At 55.7% G+C, this 19,631-nt stretch overlaps 1 protein-coding gene and 1 pseudogene across 1 annotated transcript; one reads left to right on the top strand and one right to left on the bottom strand.

The window, feature by feature from the left end:
• Window positions 1-818: 818 nt before the first annotated feature.
• CSTB (cystatin B) lies at window positions 819-5,397 on the top strand. The gene is made up of 3 exons (XM_007969562.3): window positions 819-970; window positions 4,590-4,691; window positions 5,012-5,397. The coding sequence occupies exons 1-3, from the start codon at window positions 905-907 to the stop codon at window positions 5,138-5,140; spliced, it is 297 nt and encodes a 98-aa protein (XP_007967753.3). The 5' UTR covers window positions 819-904; the 3' UTR covers window positions 5,141-5,397.
• A 12,645-nt stretch (window positions 5,398-18,042) lies between these two features.
• LOC119619317 (uncharacterized) lies at window positions 18,043-19,602 on the bottom strand (annotated as a pseudogene).
• Between the last annotated feature and the right edge of the window lie 29 nt (window positions 19,603-19,631).

The raw sequence follows: 19,631 nt of genomic DNA, 5'->3' as shown, positions 1-19,631 counted from the left end.
AGCCGGGCATGGTGGCGCGCTCCTGAAATCGCAGCTACTCGGGAGGCTGAGGCAGGAGGAACGCTTGAACCCGGGAGGCGGAGGTTAGAGTGAGCCGAGATTGAGCCACTGCACTCCAGCCTGGGCGACGGAGCGAGGCTGTGTCTCAAAAAAAAAAAAAAAAAAAAAAAAAAAGAAAGAAAAAGAAAAGGAAAAGAAAAAAGAAAAGAAATCCTAAAACTCAAACTCCAATTCCACCAGAGAACCCTGCCTTCTTCTCATCCCTCTGATCTACCCCCTGTCCCCACCCAGCCTGGGGCGCATGGGCGCGTCTCCCCCTCCCTGGGCCCCTCTGTCCACCCGCTTCAGCCTTCAGCGTCCTGGGTCACAAGCGGTGATGTCCACGGCAGCCAGCATACCTGCTCCCGCAGGGCCGGAACCCCTGACCCCTGTAGCGCTGCGCCCACCCCACCCGTGCCCTCCCTCGTGAGCAGCCCGGACCCCGCCACACTGCAGGACGGCTCACCCTCCGACTGCCCCTCCCCATGGTCCCACCCTGCGCGCCCAACCCACCGGCTACACCCGGCCGCGCCCCCGCCCCAGTCCTTGTGACTCGGCGCCTGGAAAGACCACACCAACCCTGGGAGGGGGGCGCTGCTTCCCGACACCGGCCCTGGGCGCAGAGACCGAGCCTGCGGAGCGTGGTAGCCAGGCTCCCAGCCCCGCGCCCCTCCCTGCGCCCCGCCCCGCGCGCCCCTTCTTGCGGGGCCACCGCGACCCCGCAGGGGACGCCCAAGCCAAGGTCCCCCCTCCCCGCGCCTTGGTTCCGCCCGCGTGTCACGTGACCGCAGCGCCTACTTGAGCAGCGGAGCCGCCGCGTCCCGTCGCCGAGTCCCCTCGCCAGGTTCCCTCCGTCGCCGCCAAGATGATGTGCGGGGCGCCCTCCGCCGTGCAGCCGGCCACCGCCGAGACCCAGGACATCGCCGACCAGGTGGGTGGGCCCCGGGGACGGGGCCGGCCCGGGGTCCCGCCTGAGCCTCAGGGCGAGGCCGCGGCTCCTGGAGCGGGAGAAGCCACTTCGGCCCCGCTGCGCACCTGGGCGGGCGGGTTCGGTCCTGGACCCCCGGGCTGGCCGGGGCTGTGGCCGTGAGAGGCCGCCCTCCGCTCGGGCGCTGCGCGTGAGTGTGCAGGGGAGGGGGCCGCGCCTGGGACGCCGCTGGGGAGACACTGGGCTCTGCTGAATACAGCAAGGGCGAGTGGGAACTGATAGCCCCGGAGCAGGGTGCGGTCCCTGGATGGACGATCCCTGAGGGGAAACCCCAGGCACGAGGCGCTTCAGGTGATCGGGCGTCGCCGGCGATGGCGCAGGTGAGCAGCCGGCTCCAAACTTCACGGTGACCCGATAGCAAGCGGCAGTGATCGTTTTTGTCCGGCCGGTGCCTGCCCAGGCTGCTTGTGGGAGCCGCACCTGGAAAAGTGGTTCCTTTCCCCCACAGCCACTCATAGAAGCCTACCCAGCTCCTCCTTACCCGTTTCCTGGCTTTCCAGGCCTAAGACATCCCTCATTGTCACCCACTCTGAACTTCGAATGAGTTCTTGTTGCAGCCAGGAGAAAAGAGTCCCTGTCTCAAAAGTGACCGGAGTGGGCCCAGCCGTGGCTACTGGGAGGGGCGTTAAGGCAGGCGTATGAACCAGGCAGCCCATTTGCTGGGTGGTCTCTAAGGAAGGGCGGGAGGGAGGGGCAGGGGCGCTTCCTGGACACCCCCTAGTCGGGCCCTGTCTTACCGACTCCTTATGGGAGCGCTCGGGCTGAGTGTTCCTATCATACTTTGCAGACAAGGAGGGTGGAGACCAGAGCCTGACTTGAGCCCTAAGGCCAGCAGAGTTCCTCATTCTGTGCCACTGCATGGGGGACCCTCCCCCAGAGCCACCCCTGCGCCTTCGCAGCCCGTCTGCCCCACTGTCGACACCCCCGACACAGGTGACTGGTCGGTCACTTGCGGCTTTCTAACTGATCCTGCCTTTCAGGGCTCCCCCGGTGAGAGGCCGGCCCATGCTGCTCCCTGTCAGCGGCGTCAGTGCCCACGTCAGTGCCCATGCTGCACAGGCGGCCTGGCCTGGAACCAACACCTCCACGGTGCACAGCCTCCTCCACAGCCTCCCGGGGGTTCCCTGCCATGCCCTGCAGACTTTCCTACTCCTGCTCCCGAAACAGCAAAGAGAGGGGCCAGTGCTCATCCTCCCATGCCCTGCGGCGGGTCTGTGGGCGAGACCCAACCTGAGCCCTCAGTGACTGGGGGTGAGGGCTGCCACACTGGTGCGTCCCCGCAGGCCCACTGGACATTGCTGGGAGAGGGGCACACAGGTTGGTCTCCAGACACAGGCAGCCACTGTGCCCATGCAGCGAGAAGCATGGCGGCCTTCAGCAGAGAACATGGGGGGCAGGAGGGCACCTTCCCCTCCCCACTGCCCCAGCCTTTCCTGCCAGGGCCCCAGGCCTCTCTTCTCCAGCCTGTCCCAGCAAAGGTCCTCTGCGGCGCTGGGAGGTGGTGTGGCCTTGGGCCAGGTTGCCCTGGTGGCTCCGCTACTGGTAATACTGGGTGACTCCCTTTCTTTCCCAACTCGTGTGCTTCCTGCCACTTCCTTTTTGTTTGTTTATTTTGAGATGGAGTCTTGCTCTGTTGCCAGGCTGGAGTGCAGTGGCGCGATCTCAGCCATCACTGCAACCTCCACCCCCCAGGTTCAAGTGATTCCCCTGCCTCAGCCTCCTGAGTAGCTGGGACTACAGGCGTGCGCCACCACGCCCGGCTAATTTTTTGTGTTTTAGTAGAGACGGGGTTTCACCATGTTGGCCAGGATGGTCTTGATCTCCTGACCTTGTGATCCACCTGCCTCGGCCTCCCAAAGTGCTGAAATTACAGGCATGAGCCACTGTGCCTGCCGGCCCGTTTTTTTTTTTTTTAAACTAAACCCCTAATTCTCTGGGACCAGCTTTGTCACTCCGGTACACTCTTGTGCTCACCCGTGAACCTAGGCAGCAGCCAGAGCACTTTTTTTTTTTTTTTTTTTGAGACAGGGTCCCGCCATATCTCCCAGGCTGGGCTGCAGTGGTGCGGTCATTGCTCACGGTAACTTCGGACTCCAGGACCCCAGCGATCCACCTCAGCCTCTCCAGTAGCTAGGATCACAGAAGCATGCCACCACATCTGGCTGATGTTATTTATTTATTTATTTATTTATTTGAGACGGAGATTCGCTCTGTCTCCCAGGCTGGAGTGCAGTGGCAGGATCTCGGCTCACTGCAAGCTCCGCCTCCCGGGTTCACGCCATTCTCCTGCCTCAGCCTCCCGTGTAGCTGGGACTATAGGCGCCCGCCACCGCGCCTGGCTAGTTTTTGTATGTTATTTATTTTTTAGAGATGGAGTCTCTAAATCTCCAGGGCTCAAGCAATCCTCCTGTGTTGGCCTCCCAAAGTTTTGGTATCACAGGCAGAAACCACTGTGCCTGACCCTAAAGTACTTTTAAACTACGTTAGATTTAATTTTTTTTTTTTTTTTTTGAGATGGAGTCTCACTCTGTTGCCCAGGCTGGAGTGCAGTGGTGCAGTCTTGGCTCACTGCAACCTCTGCCTCTCGGGTTCAAGCGATTCTCCTGCATCAGCCTCTCAAGTAGCTGGTAGTACAGGTGTGAGCCAGCACACCCAGCTAATTTTTATATTTTTAGTAGAGACGGAGTTTTGCCACATTGGCCAGGGTGGTCTCGAACTCCTGACCTCAAGTGATCCGCGTGCCTGGGCCTCTCAAAGTGGTGGGATTACAGGTATGAGCCACCACACCTGGCCTTTTTCTTTGAGACAGAGTCTCACTCTGTCACCCAGGCTGGAGTGCAGTGGTGTGGTCTCGGCTCACTGCAACCTCTGCTTCTGGGATTCAAGTGAGTCTTCTGCCTCAGCCTCCCAAGTAGCAGGGACTACAGGCGCCTGCCACCACATCCTGCTAATTTTCCTATATTTATAGAGACAGGGTTTCACCATGTTGGCCATGCTGGTCTCGAACTCCTGACCTCAAGTGATCCACCCACCTCAGCTTTCCAAAATGCTGGGATTACAGGCATGAGCCACCCTGCCTGGCCAATTTAATTTTTTTTTTTTAGATGGAGTTTTGCTCTTGTTGCCCAGGCCAGAGTGCAGTGGCTTGATCTCGGCTTACTGCAGCCTCTGCCTCCCAGGTTCAAGTGATTCTCTTGCCTCAGCCTCGTGAGTAGCCAGGATTACAGGTGCTCGCCACCACGCCCAGCTAATTTTTGTATTTTTAGTAGAAACGGGGTTTCGCCATTTGGCTAGGCTGGTCTCAAACTCCTGACCTCAAGTGATCTGCCCACCTCAGCCTCCCAGAGTTCTGGGATTACAGCCTTGAGCCACCGTACCCGACTGGAACCATTTTTTTCTACTTTATTATTAGGCTAACAGTTAAAATGTCCCTTCAGTTGTAAGAGCCAAGTGCGTGAAGAGCCAGTGTCAGATTCGTGTGTGTGTGCACGTGCGTGCAAGTTACTCCAGCAGGAGGGAATCCAAGAAGCCGCTGAGACATCCTCATGTCCCCTCTGCCTAGGTGAGGTCCCAGCTTGAAGAGAAAGAAAACAAGAAGTTCCCTGTATTTAAGGCCGTGTCGTTCAAGAGCCAGGTGGTCGCGGGGACAAACTACTTCATCAAGGTAGAGTGTGGCCTGGGAGGGCCTGCCCCGGACGGGTGCTGGTAGGAAGCCGCCTGCGCAGGCCTGGGCTCTGTGGTCTTAGGTGCTGGTGCACCCTGTGGCTGCCCCCTGAGATGAGCATCCTACTGTGTGTGTCCATCGGCCTTTTAGGAGGACTAGGGCTTCCGGGGAGCTAAGAACCCTAAGGGATGTGGGGTGCAAGGCGTCGGCTGCACCTGCAGGAGAAGACAGGCTTGTCTTCAGCCGGCTGCGAATGACCTGGAGGGATGCAGCAAGGTGACTCAGGATCAGAGGCTCCTCTCACTCCACTCTCTTCCCAGGTGCACGTTGGCGACGAGGACTTCGTACACCTGCGAGTGTTCAAATCTCTCCCTCACGAAAACAAGCCCTTGACCTTGTCTAACTACCAGACCAACAAAGCCAAGCACGACGAGCTGAGCTATTTCTGATCCTGACTTGGGACAGGACCCTTCAGCCAGAAGACTGATAATTAAAGTGATCCTCCGTGGACCAGAGCATGCACTTGTGATCCTAAAATAAGCTTCATTTTCGGGCTGTGCCCTCGGGGTGGAAGGGGTGGGATTCAGCAGCTGCTCTTGCATTTCTCTTCCTAAATTTCACTGTGTTGATTTCTTTCCTTCCCAATCAGTGATCTTAATTACTTTCAAAATATTTTCAAAATAGATATATTTTTAAAATCCTTACAGATTGCCTCCTTTGTTTTGGATTTTTTTCTTCGTCTGAACCACGCTGGGCAGGTCCTTCCCCTCGGGGGCATGGAGGCCAGGGAGATTGCCCGGCTCACACAGCAAGCGGGTGGTGGACCCAGGATTCACACCTTGCGGCTCCGGCCTGCGTTCCTAACCACCATCTTTGCATGTTGTTGCTTTGACTCTAGGTCCTGGCCCCAAGCCTCAGTTTCTCCCATAAAATAAAGAGTGTGAGTAAATCCAATTCCACAGTGTAACTGGCTCCAGATCTCAGATACATTCACACACTTAATGCTCCGGTACAGAGAGGCAGCAACACTGTCGTGCACGTGCGGAATAGCCTGCAGCCTCACTGAGCGCCCTGCGACGCGGGAGGCTTCCCGTGGAGCCATGTGGGATCCTAAAGGGAGGTATCTTAGGAGAGCGTGTCTATTTAAAAAACGCCGCCTAGTTTTCAACAGGGATTACTTCCCATTCATGGAATCGGCCCGGTGGCTTCCCACCTGTGATGCTGTGTTAAACAGGACAGAAGAGGGAGCATCATACATGATAAGAGCTGAGACTGGGGGTGAAAGTCTCTGTGCACCGGGGTCATAAAGTGAGTGTGTTCCTGAGGGTGTCCTGAGCTGCACTTTGCCTCCAAGGTGTCCGACAGCGTACGCCAGAACTGCAGCTGCGGGATTCAGGCTGTCCAGATCAGAGGGGGCAGTAAAGACTAAGGAGGGATCTACCTGTGAGTCCACAGAGCTTTGAAAGTGACGATAGAAAACTCGGAATCAGGCTGGGCGCGGTGGCTCACACCTGGAATCCCAATACTTTGGGGGGCCAAGGTGGGTGGATCACTTTGAGGTCAGGAGTTCTAGGCCAGCCTGACCAACATGGTGAAACCCTGTCTCTATTAAAAATAGAAAAATTAACTGGGTGTTGTGGCAGGCGCCTATAACCCCAGCTACTTGGGAGGCTGAGACAGGAGGAACACTTGGACCCAGGAGGTGGAGGTTGCAGTGAGCCAAAGTCACACCACTGCACTCCATCCTAGGTGACAAAGTGAGATCCTGTCTCCAAAAAAAAAAAGGAAAGGAAAAAAAGAAAACTCTGAATCATGGACTGTGTATTCTGTACTCTTATCATGAACTCTGAGAATAAGCTTTTATAATATGCAAAACAGAATCAAGCAGTTTTACATTGAAAGGAAAACCCGAGGTATTTCCCACTTGAGAACTTCCAGTGGAAGGCAGGTGGGGGAGGTGCCGTTTAGGGTGCCACGCAGCGGGAGAGCCATCCCCAACAGGAAGGGAGTGGGTGTCTGCAGGAGCAGTGACCAGGAACTCCTATGGGGCACCTGGGATGGGGGAAGCGGGATTTAGGGTTAGAAGCTTGTGTGTAAACAGGAAGTATCAGTGTAAAACAGAAAATAAAAGATGTAATTAATGCTGTGGTCTGGTTTAAATACAGGTTGACAAAGGGATCAAAATTATTTCTATGGCTGGGTGCGCGTGGCTCACGCCTGTAATCCCAGCACTTTGGGAGGCTGAGGTGGGCGGATCACTTGAGGTCAGGAGTTCCAGACCAGCCTAACCAACATGGTGAAATCCCATCCCTACTGAAAAATAAATAAATAAATGGCCGGGCACGGTGGCTTAAGCCTGGAATCCCAGCACTTTGGGAGGCCGAGACGGGCGGATCACGAGGTCAAGAGATCGAGACCATCCTGGCTAACACAGTGAAACCCCGTCTCTACTAAAAAATACGAAAAAACTAGCCGGGCGAGGTGGTGGGCGCCTGTAGTCCCAGCTACTCAGGAGGCTGAGGCAGGAGAATGGCATGAACCCGGGAGGCGGAGCTTGCAGTGAGCCGAGATCCGGCCACTGCACTCCAGCCTGGGCGACAGAGCAAGACTCCGTCTTAAAATACATAGATAGATAGATAGATAGATAGATAGATAGATAGATAGATAGATAGATCGATAGAGCGAGACTCCATCTTAGATAGATAGATAGATAGATAGATAGATAGATAGATAGATAGATAGATAGATTAGATAGATAAGGCCGGGCGCGGTGGCTCACACCTGTAATCCCAGCACTTTGGGAGGCTGAGGCAGGCGGATCACAAGGTCAGGAGATGGAGACTATGGTGAAACCCCGTCTCTACTAAAAATACAAAAAATTAGCTGGGCACAGTGGTGGGCGCCTGTAGTCCCAGCTACTCGAGAGGCTGAGGCAGGAGGATGGCGTGAACCCGGGAGGCAGAGTTTGCAGTGAGTTGAGATTGCACCACTGCACACCAGCCTGGGTGACAGAGCGAGACTCTGTCTCAAAATAAATAAACAAATAAATAAAATAAAAAATTTAGCCGGGCATGGTGGCAGGTGCCTGTAATCCCAGCTACTCAGGAGGCTGAGGCAAGAGAATAGCTTGAACCCAGGAGGCAGAGGAGGTTGCAGTGAGCCGAGATTGTACCACTGCACTCCAGCCTGGGTGACAGAGTAAGACTGCGTCTCTCTCTCTATACATATATACATTATTTATATGAAGTTGTCAATTTCATCCACATGCCGTGTGCTTCCTTAGGAGCATTGGCGGCAGCAGCTTGGAAATCTGATGAATTTCACTACCCGCTGACAAAAGTCCCTTGTTACCGAACCTACTGCTGGTTCAACCCTGCCCTCTGAGAGTGTGTTAGGAGCTCTGATATGGTTTAGCTGTGTCTCCACCCAAATTTCATCTTGAATTGTAGCTCCCATAATCCCATGTCATGGGAGGGACCCGGTGGGAGGTCACTGAATCACGGAGGTGGTGACCCTCATTGCTGTTCTCGTGATAGTGAGTGAATTCTCGTGAGATCTGATGGTTTTATAAGGGGCTTTCCCTCCTTTTGCTTGGCACTTCTCCTTCCTGCCACCATGTGAAGAAGGATGTGTTTGCTTCCCTTTCCGCCATGATTGTAAGTTTCCTGAGGCCTCCCCAGCCATGCTGAACGGTGAGTCGATTAAACCTCTTTCCTTTATAAATTATACAGTCTCGGATATATCTTTATTAGCAGCATGAGAATGGACTAATACGGGAGCTCAAAGTGGGTGAGGCACGTGGTAGGGGAAGAATGAAGTCAGCTTGGACTCCCGTGGGGCTCACAGCATGGGGGCGGTGACTGTCACTGTCATGGATGTGAAATTTTACCAAGTGCCCTAAGGAAGGCTTTTGTTGGAGGTAAATGGGGATCTGACAGAGATGCAGAAGGCTTCTGGGCAGAGACCACGCCCAAGTTCAGATCTGAAGCTCGAGGAGGAGGAGCCAGAGGCCGAGGCAGGTGAGACTGTCCTGGTGCTAGCAGCAGAGTGGGGACTCCAGGTTGGGCAAAAGCATGGTACATTCTGGGAGGCAGCTGAATGCCTCATAGCCACGATGTCAGAGCAGCTGCCCTGGAGGAGCCCTGAGTCCTGGGACAGAGCCCCGGTTGTGCCCAGCAGTCTGGAGGGCAGGACGGGCTACCCTGAATGAATTAAGACACTGGATCCCCAGGACCCTGACGGCTCAGGTCCTTCCCCATCCTGGCACATGAACCAGAAAACAGGTCTACGTGCTGGGACCTGCCATGAGCCACTTCCCCTCCAGACCCCTGAGAGCCAGAAAGACAACGTGAAGGTCTTACTCGTGGTTCGTTCAGGCATGTTTCCCCAAAACTGTTTGCCTCGGCAATGTTAAAAATGGCTTGAGCTTTGGGAGGCTGAGGTGGGAGGATCACTTGAACTCAGGAGTTTGAGACCAGCCTAGGCAACATAGTCTCTACATCTCTACATACAAAAAATAAAAAATTAGTCAGGTTTGGTGACACACACTTGTAGTCCCAGGCTAAGGTGGGAGGATCATATCATTTGAACTGGGAGGTTGAGGCTGCAGTGAGCCACTATCACACCACTGAACTCTGGCCTGGGTGACAGAGAGAGATCCTGTCTTGAAAATAATAATAATAATAAATAAATAAATGAAAATAGCACAGGGCAGCAGAAGCCTACAACCCCTCCCAGGGCAGCCCGTCTCCTGCAGTCCGCCCTGCAGACTGGGTGCCTGCTCCAGTCACAGGTAGGACAGGAAGGTGGAGGGGTGGGTGTGCAATGTCCAGAACGTGCAGGAGCCCAGGATGGCCTGGCCTGAGCTCCCTGTTTGTAATGCGGGCCCCGTCCTGAAAGGGAACACTGCTTCCACACACTGGACACCAAACGCTCCTTGGGTTGCCCCTGGGAGTGCTGCCTGTTTCCACTGGGGCCCCGGCCGATATAAATGCACGGAGCAGATGCTAGGCAAGGAACCACCCCACGCTGAAAGCCCAGACCCTCACTCTAAAGCTCCTGAGGCAGGCATGGTCCCTGGGCTGGGCAGGCAGCTGTGGGTCCCTAGTCTGCTGTCACTCACTCTTGAGTGACGGTATCATCTTGGTTGGGTCTCCTACCCTCCACCCAGAATTCTCAGCGAGCATCACTTTTCCCAGAGCTGGTAGGTGGTTGTTGTTTGTTTGTTTGAGATGGAGTTTCACTCTTATCACCTGGGCTGGAGTGCAGTGGTGCAATCTTGGCTCACTGAAAACTCTACCTTCCGGGTTCAAGTGATTCTCCTGCCTCAGCCTCCTGAGTAGCTGGGATTATAGGCACCTGCCACCCTGCCTGGCTAATTTTTGTATTTTAGTAGAGACGGGATTTCACCATGTTGACCAGGCTGGTCTTGAACTCTTGACCTCAGGTGATCCACCCGCCTCTGCCTCTCAAAGTGCTGGGATGCCAGGCGTGAGCCACCGCTCCAGGCCTGGTTTTTGTTTTTTTTTGAGACAAGGTCTCACTCTGTTGCCCAGGCTGGAGTGCAGTGGGGCCATGATGGCTTACTGCAGTCTCGACCTCCCTGAGCTCAGGTGATCCTCCTGCCTCAGCCTCCTGAGCAGCTGGAACTACAGGTGCATGCCACCTCGTTCTGCTAATTATTTGTGTTTTTTGTAGCGATGGGGTTTCGCCATGTTGTCTAGGCTGGTCTTGAACTCCTGAGCTCAAGTCATCCACCCACCTCAGCCCCAAAACGTGGTGGGATTACAGGCATGAGCTGCCGCACCCAGGGCCCGCAGGTTTTGCTGGCCTTGTGTTCCCGATCTGGCAGAACAGGGCAGCCAAGCTGTGTGTTAGCTGAGGTTCTGTCTGTGCAGAGAGGGTCCGGGGGGGAGCCAGGCAAAGCCAACAGTATCCTTACCCACCCAGAGAAGCTGGGAGATGCCACCACAGCCTCACTCAGCCTCTCCTCTAACTGCTGTCAGGAAACGTGCGTTAGGAAGCAGGGCCAATTGATGGAGATGAGATTAGATTCGCACTAGACGAGACAGAATAACATAATTGGATGCAAATTGTGCAAGAGAGAAAATTGTAGGCTTGAGTAATCTAATCATTCCACCACCAGGTAGAGCATCTAAGATGTTCTAATTGAGCTGCCCAGAAGCAGTGTTAATTCCCATTTTCTATCCCACAAAAGGCAGGGTCAGGACTCCAGCATTTGGAAGCTCAGAGCTCCTCGAGTTCTCCACGGCACAACCAGCCCCTGGTAGGACACTGTCCCTGACCACTGACTCACACTCATTCTCTTCCAGGTCGCCTCTCCCTCCTCCCTCCTTCCCACATCTGAATGTCCTTGTGTCAGGCACTCTGCAGGTCTGCTTGCAGAGCGAGGCAGACATGGCCCCTCTCCAAGAGGCTTACAGTATCAAAGGTGGCCAGAGATGGGCCGGGCCTTCCCTGCCCAGATCCTTCTCCCACCTCCCTTAAGGGCAAGAAAAACTATAGAATTTCCCACAGATGGAAAAGACACACTTCCCAGGCTCCTCTGCAGCACATGTAGGACACACTTCCCAGGCTCCTCTGCAGCACGTGTAGCCACACCAGGGGATGCTGACGCAGGGCCAGATCAAGGAGCCGTGCTGAGCCGTGGCAGGGACATTGGGATCTGGGGGTAGGGAGCGTCGTGGACAACGTGCAGGGCAGAGAGAGCTACATGTGCCGGAGCTGCCTTTAGAGAAAGCTGACCGCAGGGCTGACTGCGGGGGTGGGAGCAGGTGAGCCCCTAAGAGCCGGCTGGAAGGACAAAAGGGGGCTCGGCTCTGCTCTAGAGGCTGCTGCCCGGCCTAGGAGCAGTGGGAGATGCCATTCAAACTGAGCAGAGCTGACTGGGCCACCGTTGGCCCTTCTTCCTTCCCCATTCTGCCCCATGGCTGCGCGCACCTTTGTGCTCCTTAAGAGAAAATCACAGGACACAGATCCTAAGGGCTGCTGCGTCATGCCTGCCTGGCCTCGTGTGTCTGGGTCCGGCCCTGAGCCCAGGGATAAGGAAGAATTGCAGCCTGAATGAATGTACGACTGGCTAAATGTGGCCGGCCTCTGTGCCCACACTCCAGGGGCGCACATGTACTTGACAGAGTTTCTGGCATAGGCAGGATGACCTCTTTTGGGAGTACAGGGTGTGGTCTCAGTCAGGGGCCCCCTCCATGGTCCGACCATAGCCCTGGCCAGGGCGCTGCCGATGCAGCCTTGCCCAGGAGCATGTCGTGAGGTCTGGGTACGACACAGAGTCAAGGCGGAGGGGGTCTGTCGAGAGGCCAAGATGCTGGTGGGGTCAGTGGCAGCCAGAGATGTAGACAGATGGAGCTCAGGGACGGTGGGGCCTGGCCCCCTCTCTGGATGGAGAGGCCACGGTCTCTATCAGAAACTAGGGTGCCAGCAGGGGAGGGAGTGCAGCCTGTGCCATTTCCATATGGAAACACGAGGCAGGGCCCAGGGAAGCACATTTCAGGGCTACAAGTAGGAGACAGGGAAGAAGGCAAAGGACTCGCGACTCCCACTCAGGAAAGGACCAGCGTCCGTGTCCCGGCTCCAGGAAGGGTGGCACCGAGGCAGGGAAGGTCACAGGGGCAGAGCTCAGGATGGCCTCACTCAGAACACTGGGGCACAGAGGGTGCATGGGGGCCCCATCCCCTCCACAGGGGGAAGTGAAGACTGGACCCTCAGAGGCCACAGTCAGGCCGGCCTCGGGGTCGCTGTGCTGCTCCTGAGAGTAACAAGGGCGTGAAGAACTAGATGTCTGGACACATCTGTGTGTGTGTGTGTGTACATGTCCATGCATGTGTGTGTGCCTGTGTGTCTGCATAGTGTGTATTCGTGTGTGCGTGCCTGTGCGTCCACGTGTGTGCATGTGTGTCCACATGTATATGTGTGTGCATTCGCCTGTGCGTGCGTGCATCTGCATGTGTGTGCGCATCTGTGTGTGCATCTGCGTGTGTGCCTGCATGTATGCATGTGTGTGCATGTGTGTGCCCGCAAGGCTCCCATGTCCAGACACAGAGAGGGCGGTGAGGAGGCCGCACACACAACAGCTCTCTGGGGACCGTGGGTGTGAACTCACAGCCACTAGCTTAGCGTGTGGCCCCAGCCTTCTTCGTCACTTTCACACTGTTCAGAGAAAACCAACCAGGTGGCGTCTGTGTAGACAGCACAGCCGGGCAGACTGGTCCTCCCAGTGAACTCAGGGACTCGGCCCGGCTCCGAGGGAGGCCTATGATGCTGGGTCCGTGGAAAGCGGGTTCCAGCCAGGCCATTCATCAAGACCTGTGCAGTCTTGGGAATCCCATCCGACCCCCAAGAGCCTGTAAAATGGGGGCATCATCCTGGTGTTGCTGGCTCAGCTACTGACACCCGAGCATGCCCAGGGCACCCCAGGCGTGAGCCTGCTCGCACCCCCAGGCCCTCCCCTTTCACAGAAACCTTTCCCGAGCCTGTTCAGTCCTCTCTTCCTTGTGGGGGTCACAGGAGCTCAGGAAATTCACCACTTGCTGGATAAGGCATAATTTTCATGTTATTAAACCCAAAACATTCTTTTGTTTTGAGGCAGTCTGGGACTCAGAGTCCCAGGCTGCCTCTCCAGGTGCTCCCTGGCCTGCTCTCAGTGGCCACATTCCCCTACAAAGACCCTCATTTTGTGGTTTTTTTTTTTTTTTTTTGGAGACAGTCTTGCTCTGTTGCCCGGGCTGGAGTGCAGTGGCACGATCTTGGCTCACTGTAACCTCTGCCTCCGGGGTTCAAGCAATTCTCCTGCCTCAGCACCCCAAGCAGCTAGAATTATAGGCGTGCACCACCATGTCCAACTACATTTTGTACTTTCAGTAGAGATAGGTTTTCACTATGTTGGCCAGGCTGGTTTTGAACTCCTGGCCTCACGTGATCCGCCTGTTTCGGCCTCCCAAAGTGCCGGGATTACAGGCGCGAGCCACCGCGCCGGGTCCTCGGACCCTCGCTTTGAAGCAGCTGTTGTCTTGGTTTCCAGGGTGTCAGCAGTCCTCTGCCTGGAGCAGCTTCACTGCGATCGATCGACCACGTGGTCACACGGCCTCACAAGGCCATCTTCTTACGAGTACACCAGGCCCTGGATTTAGGGTCCTCACCTGGGGCAACTGCATTTTATGTAACTAATGACATCCATGAATACCTCATTTCCAAACAAAGTCATATTCTTTTTTTTTTTTTTTAATTGAGATGGGGTCTTACTCTGTCACCCAGGCTGGAGTGCAGGAGTACAATCTTGGCTCACTGCAGCCTCCGCCCCCCACCCCCACCCAGGCTCAAATGAACCTCCTACTTCAGCCTCCTGAGTAGCTAGGACTACAGGCACGTGCCACCATGCCTGAATACTTTTTTTTTTTGAAATGGAATTTTCGCTCTTGTTGCCCGGGCTGCAGTACAATGGCACGATCTCGGCTCACTGCAACCTTCGCCTCACAGGTTCAAGTGATTCTCCTGCCTCAGCCTCCCTAGTAGCTGGGATTACAGGCATGTGCCACTACACCAGGCTAATTTTTTGTATTTTTAGTAGAGATGGGGTTTCTCCATGTTGGTCAGGCTGGTCTCGAACTCCCGACCTCAGATGATCCACCCACCTCGGCCTCCCAAAGTGCTGGGATTACAGGTGTAAGCCACCACGCCCAGCCTCATGCCTGGCTACTTTTTTGTATTTTCAGTGTAGACAGGGTTTCACCATGTTGCCCAGGCTGGTCTCGAACTCCTGAGCTCAAGCAATCCACCCATCTTGGCCTCCCAAAGTCCTGGGATTACAGGCATGAGCCACTGCACCTGGCCTAATAAAGTCACATTCTGAAGTGCAGGGTGGACGTGAGTTTTTGCAGGACATCAATGAATTTGGGGGGACACCCATCCAGGCCTAGGGTGGACGTTTTTGCAGGACATCACTGAACTTGGTGGGGGACACCCATCCAGGCTTAGTGTCCTCAACAGTGCAGCCCTTTATAATCACAGCCTGAATTGTACACTTTGAATGGCTGAGTCATGTGGAATGAACCGTTCTCTCAATAAAGCTGTTACCAGTAAAAACAGAAATAAAAGCCAGGTGTGGTGGCTCACGCCTGTAATTTCAGCACTTTGCGAGGCTGAGGAGGATCACTTGAGCCCAGGAGTTTGCGACCAGCCTGGGCAACATGGCAAGACCTCATCTCTACAAAAAAATTGTTTGATTAGCCGGATGTGGTGGTGCGCCTGTGGTCACAACTACTCGGGAGCTTGAGGTGGGAGGATTGCTTGAGGCCAACTGGTTGAAAAGAGGTTGCTGTGAGCTGAGATCACACCACTGCACTCCAGCCTGGGCAACAGAGTGAGAACCTGTCTAAAAAAAAAAAAAGTAAAGAAAGATAAGTCTGGCCGGGCGCGGTGGCTCACGCCTGTAATCCCAGCACTTTGAGGGGCTGAGGCGGGCGGACCATGAGGTCAGGAGATCCAGACCATCCTGGCTAACATGGTGAAACCCCGTCTCTACTAAAAAATACAAAAAAGTAGCTGGGCGAGGGGGCGGGTGCCTGTAGTCCCAGCGACTCGGGAGGCTGAGGCAGGAGAATGGCGTGAACCCAGGAGGCGGAGCTTGCAGTGAGCTGAGATCTGGCCACTGCACTCCAGCCTGGGCGACAGAGCAAGACTCCGTCTCAAAAAAAAAGAAAGAAAGGTAAGTCTGTCTTCCCTCTCCTCTCTGGGCTCTCTGGCAGGGGCATGGGCTTGGTGGGAACTGGCATGGATGGGGGCATGAGAAGGGCAGTGTGCAGGAGTCCAGGCTGGCCTCGTGGAGGTGAAGGCTCTTTCAGGGACAGCCTGAGTCTGCACGTTGTGGGGGTATCTCCTCAATGCAGTAATTCAGGCAGAATTCCAGCTGGGGTGAGGTGCCTGTAATACCAGAGGCCTCCAGAAAGTGCAGCCTCCCTGATGCTGGCCAGGCCCGGCCTGATCCCCACAAGTGTCTTGGAAAGGTCCTACCAGGGTGGAGGACAGGGGAGGCAGCACACCCTGAAGGTGAGTCCATCCCAGCGAGTGTGTGACAGGTGTTTACTGGCACCAAAGGAGGACCCCGAGCCCCAGGGAGGAGTCAACAGCCACGCTCTGCCAGTGGTGTCCCGAGAAGCCCCACGAGCCTAACAGGCCATTGGGTCCCTTCTCTCACTTCCCGGCTCCCCTCCCTCTGCCATCCTCACCCCCACGCCACTGGAGCACAGCCCCTCTATCCTAGGAACCCAGATGTGAAGCCCTAAGCCAGCGTGGCCTCAAGGGCAGGTCCTGGACTTGGGGCTGGCCTTTCCCACCCACTGGGGAAAGAAGCCCCAGCTGGAGTCCTCACAGTGGCTGAGGCTTCAGGGCCAAGCATGTTGCCTGCTGGATATTTGGCTCAGACCCTTGGAGCGGGAGGTGACTGAGCCAGCAGGTGCCCCAGCCCTGGACACGCTCCAGCTTGGAGGCTAACCCACCATGTTGGCATCTGATGAACCCCAGTTCCAGGAAGGCCTCTAAGATTTTCGGCTCATCTATTGTTCCTTGTGTAAGAGCAGGTACTTACCCTAAATCCTGCCCTTAGAGCAAATGACTGGGATGCTTATCTGCTTCAGTTGTCCAGCACATCCCTGCTGAACCACACAGACCACTCCCCTGAGGTACATAAGCCCTGGGCTTGGCGGTGACGCATGGGTCCCAGACACAGACATGGCTTCTGTTCCTAAGTCCCTATTACATGTTTCTTTTTGAGAAACTGTCTTTCTGAGAAACTGGATTGGGCAGCTTCTTCTTCTTCTTTTTTTTTTTTTTTTTTTTTTTTTTTTTGAGATGGAGACTTTGCTCTGTCTCCCAGACTGGAGTGCAGTGGTGCGATTTCGGCTCACTGCAACCTCCGCCTCCCGGGCTCAAGTGATTCTCCTGCCTCAGCCTCCCGAACAGCAGGGATTACAGGTGCCCGCCACCACGCCCAGCTATTTTTGTATTTTTAGTAGAGATGGGTTTTCACCATGTTGGCCAGGCTGGTCTTGAACTCTTGACCTCATGATCCGCCCGTCTCAGCCTCCCAAAGTGCTGGGATTACAGGGGTGAGTCACCGCGCCCGGCCAAGGGCAGCTTTCTTTGGCCTCTCTGCCTCCTTGGACTTCGGGATAGGTCTGCATAGGTGCCCCCCACTGCAGAATACACTCCATTCTAGACGTGGTAGGCTGAATCATAGCCCTCAAAGAGGTCCACATCTTCATCCTCAGACCCTGTGAATTTGTGACCTTATCTGGCAAAGGGTACTTAAAGGTGGGATTACATTAAAGATCTTGAAATGAAAGATGACCCTAAATTATCTAGGTGGGTCCAAAGTCACACAGGGTCCTTCTAAGAGAAAGGGAGGAGGTCAGAGTAAGCAAGAGGTGGAAAGATGTGGCACTACTGGCTTTGTTGATGGAAGGGGCCATGAGCAAGGGGATGTAGGCGCCCTCCAGACACTAGAAAAGGCAGGAAAAGGATTCAGCCCCTCCAAGCCCCCAGGAGTAACCAGCCCTGCTGACTGTTTTTAGACTCTTCTGGCCTCTGCAACTGTAAGAGAACAAATGTGTTCCTTTAAGCCATTCAGCTTGTGGAAATTTGTCACAGTAGCCTTAGGACACTTTCATGCCAAGCAGGATTAGGCCTGTAGGCCCAGAGTAGCCACCACAGGGGACGGGAGCAGTGCAGGCAGCAGTGTCCCAGACAAGGAGCGAATCAAGTAAACGAGGCAGCAGACACCCTGCCCCGGCCGCCCCGTGCCCTCCCCTGCACGCTCTGTGGTCTGGGGTCTGTGGCTCCTGGTGTCCTCCACAGGGAGGGGCGTCCAGAGGGGAGCCTCGTGGGGAGGGGCTGGTTCTGCAGCCCCCGGTTCCGCCTTCTCCTTGTTCTTGGGACACAGCAACCAGCCTGGCATTGCTGGAGATTAGTTTGCGGGTTTATTGCACAGGTGCACATGAGTCAGGGGAACACGAGATTGGCCAAGCCAGAGGCCCTGCAATGTCACCACCCAGGTGTGAAGGAGCCAGGTGGAACCCAGAGGGAGCAGATGCTCAACACCTGGAGCTGGGCCTCAGAATCGCGCAGGGAGGGCAGGGAAGGGAGCCCCGGCCTCCTATCCCCGAGGGCTCTGCCCTGGGAAGTCCTGCAGGAAGCCCATGCCGGGACACCCAGGCTAGCCCCCCAGGCAGAGAACAGAGCACAGGACAAGAGGGGGCCTGGGCCCGGCAGGCAGGGGCAAGGCATGCTCTTTCCTCCAACGGGGAGGTTTTTAGGGAGTCGGCTGCCACCATTTCCAGCAGCAACCCCTAGCGTGGCTGGCGGGGTACTGGGTGTTCAGCCAATCACAGGTAGGGAGCTCCTGGGATGGGGGGGAACCATCACGCCTCAACAGGACCAGCACGAAACAGACGCAGCCTACACAGTACTGTGGGAACCAAGGCTCACAAACATCTGCAGGACACACGCAGGGCCGGCCTCTCCGGCAAACAAAGTCACCCCGAACCTCGCGGGGGCCGCACTCCCTCGGCAGGCGGACCACGGAGGCGACAGGTGCTGACACCTCCGAAGAGCTGAGCTCCATTCCAGGGAGGGGCCAGGCCACGCCGCAGTCCTCCTGTTGGTCCTTTCGAGGGAGGGACCGGGCCGCGCCACAGTCCTCCCGTTGGTCCAATTCTGCAATCACTAGATGAAGCTCCGGCTAAAGTTCTGAATCAGGAATGATGCAGCTATGAAGTTAAAGGCATCCAGAAGGTCACCACACACCTCACCCCCTTCAGGGGCCTGCGCGGAGCCAGCCGAGGACTCAGATCCATTCCCCAGAATGTCAGCACCTCTGCCTCCCGTCACCAAGAAGGGGCTTCAGATACCTCATGGGACCTACAATGGCTTGAGCTTGACACAGGTCCTCCTAGCTGTTTGACACGCTTTGGGACGCACTGGAAGGGTCTGCCAGGCCTGCTGAGGCCTCTTTTTGTCCCACCAGCTCTGCACCCACCCTCCTCCTGCTAGGGGCTGGGTCTTGGGTTAGAGAGTCACTTGAGGGCAGCCGGGCACGGTGGCTCACGCCTGTAATCTCAGCACTTTGGGAAGCCGAGATGGGCGGATCACGAGGTCAGGAGATCGAGACCATCCTGGCTAACACGGTGAAACCCCGTCTCCACTAAAAATACAAAAAACTAGCCGGGTGTGGTGGCGGGCGCCTGTAGTCCCAGCTACTCAGGAGGCTGAGGCAGGAGAATGGTGTGAACCCAGGAGCTTGCAGGGAGCCAAGACTGCGCCACTGCACTCCAGCCTGGGCGACAGAACTAGACTCCGTCACAAAAAAGAAAAAAAAAAAGAAAGTCACTTGAGGGCTTCAGAAGCTGCTGACCCAGCCTGCAGCTCAAAATGAGGACAAAGGTGCTTTCATCCACCTTCACGGAGACGCTGCCTTCGCAGGCCGGTGGGCGAGGCGAGGCCCATGTTTTACTTAGGACAGGTTTCCGAGGCAGTACCCAGGCCGTGTGGGGGCTCCTCAAACACAGGCTTAGGATGGCATTCTCCCCTCTCCGTTCCCACCCACCTATCTGCCAGACACTGGGCTTGCCCTTGCTGTCCATCCCAGCACTGATGGACAGGACAGAGATGCGTAGGGTCAGTGGCCCTGTGGCACTGGAAGGCACATCTCACCAGAAATGGGCTTCCTGTTGCATAAAGACCAGAAATGGCCTTGCAGTGAACTGGTGGATGGGAAGAAAGGAGAGGCTGGCATTTGCGGGTGCTGTTCCCACCACAGCCCTGAAGCTGGGGGGCCCCCAACAAGGCTTGTCCCAGGCAGGGGGTCAGGGATGGAAGGGGACATCTCTTGCTCTGGGACAGGGTCCTGCTTAG

The sequence above is a fragment of the Chlorocebus sabaeus genome, chromosome 2 (assembly GCF_047675955.1).
Source record: "Chlorocebus sabaeus isolate Y175 chromosome 2, mChlSab1.0.hap1, whole genome shotgun sequence".
Lineage (NCBI taxonomy): Eukaryota > Metazoa > Chordata > Mammalia > Primates > Cercopithecidae > Chlorocebus > Chlorocebus sabaeus.
The sequence above is the reverse complement of the archived record's forward strand: the minus strand, read 5'-3'. Positions and strand labels throughout refer to the sequence as shown.

What these genes read in the sequence shown, in the direction of transcription:
- CSTB (XM_007969562.3), top strand. Translation starts at nt 905, where the DNA reads ATGATGTGCGGGGCGCCCTCCGCCGTGCAGCCGGCCACCGCCGAGACC. An exon ending in CCCAGGACATCGCCGACCAG is followed by an intron (nt 971 to 4,589) that starts GTGGGTGGGCCC and finishes CCCTCTGCCTAG; the next exon opens with GTGAGGTCCCAGCTTGAAGA. An exon ending in GGACAAACTACTTCATCAAG is followed by an intron (nt 4,692 to 5,011) that starts GTAGAGTGTGGC and finishes CTCTCTTCCCAG; the next exon opens with GTGCACGTTGGCGACGAGGA.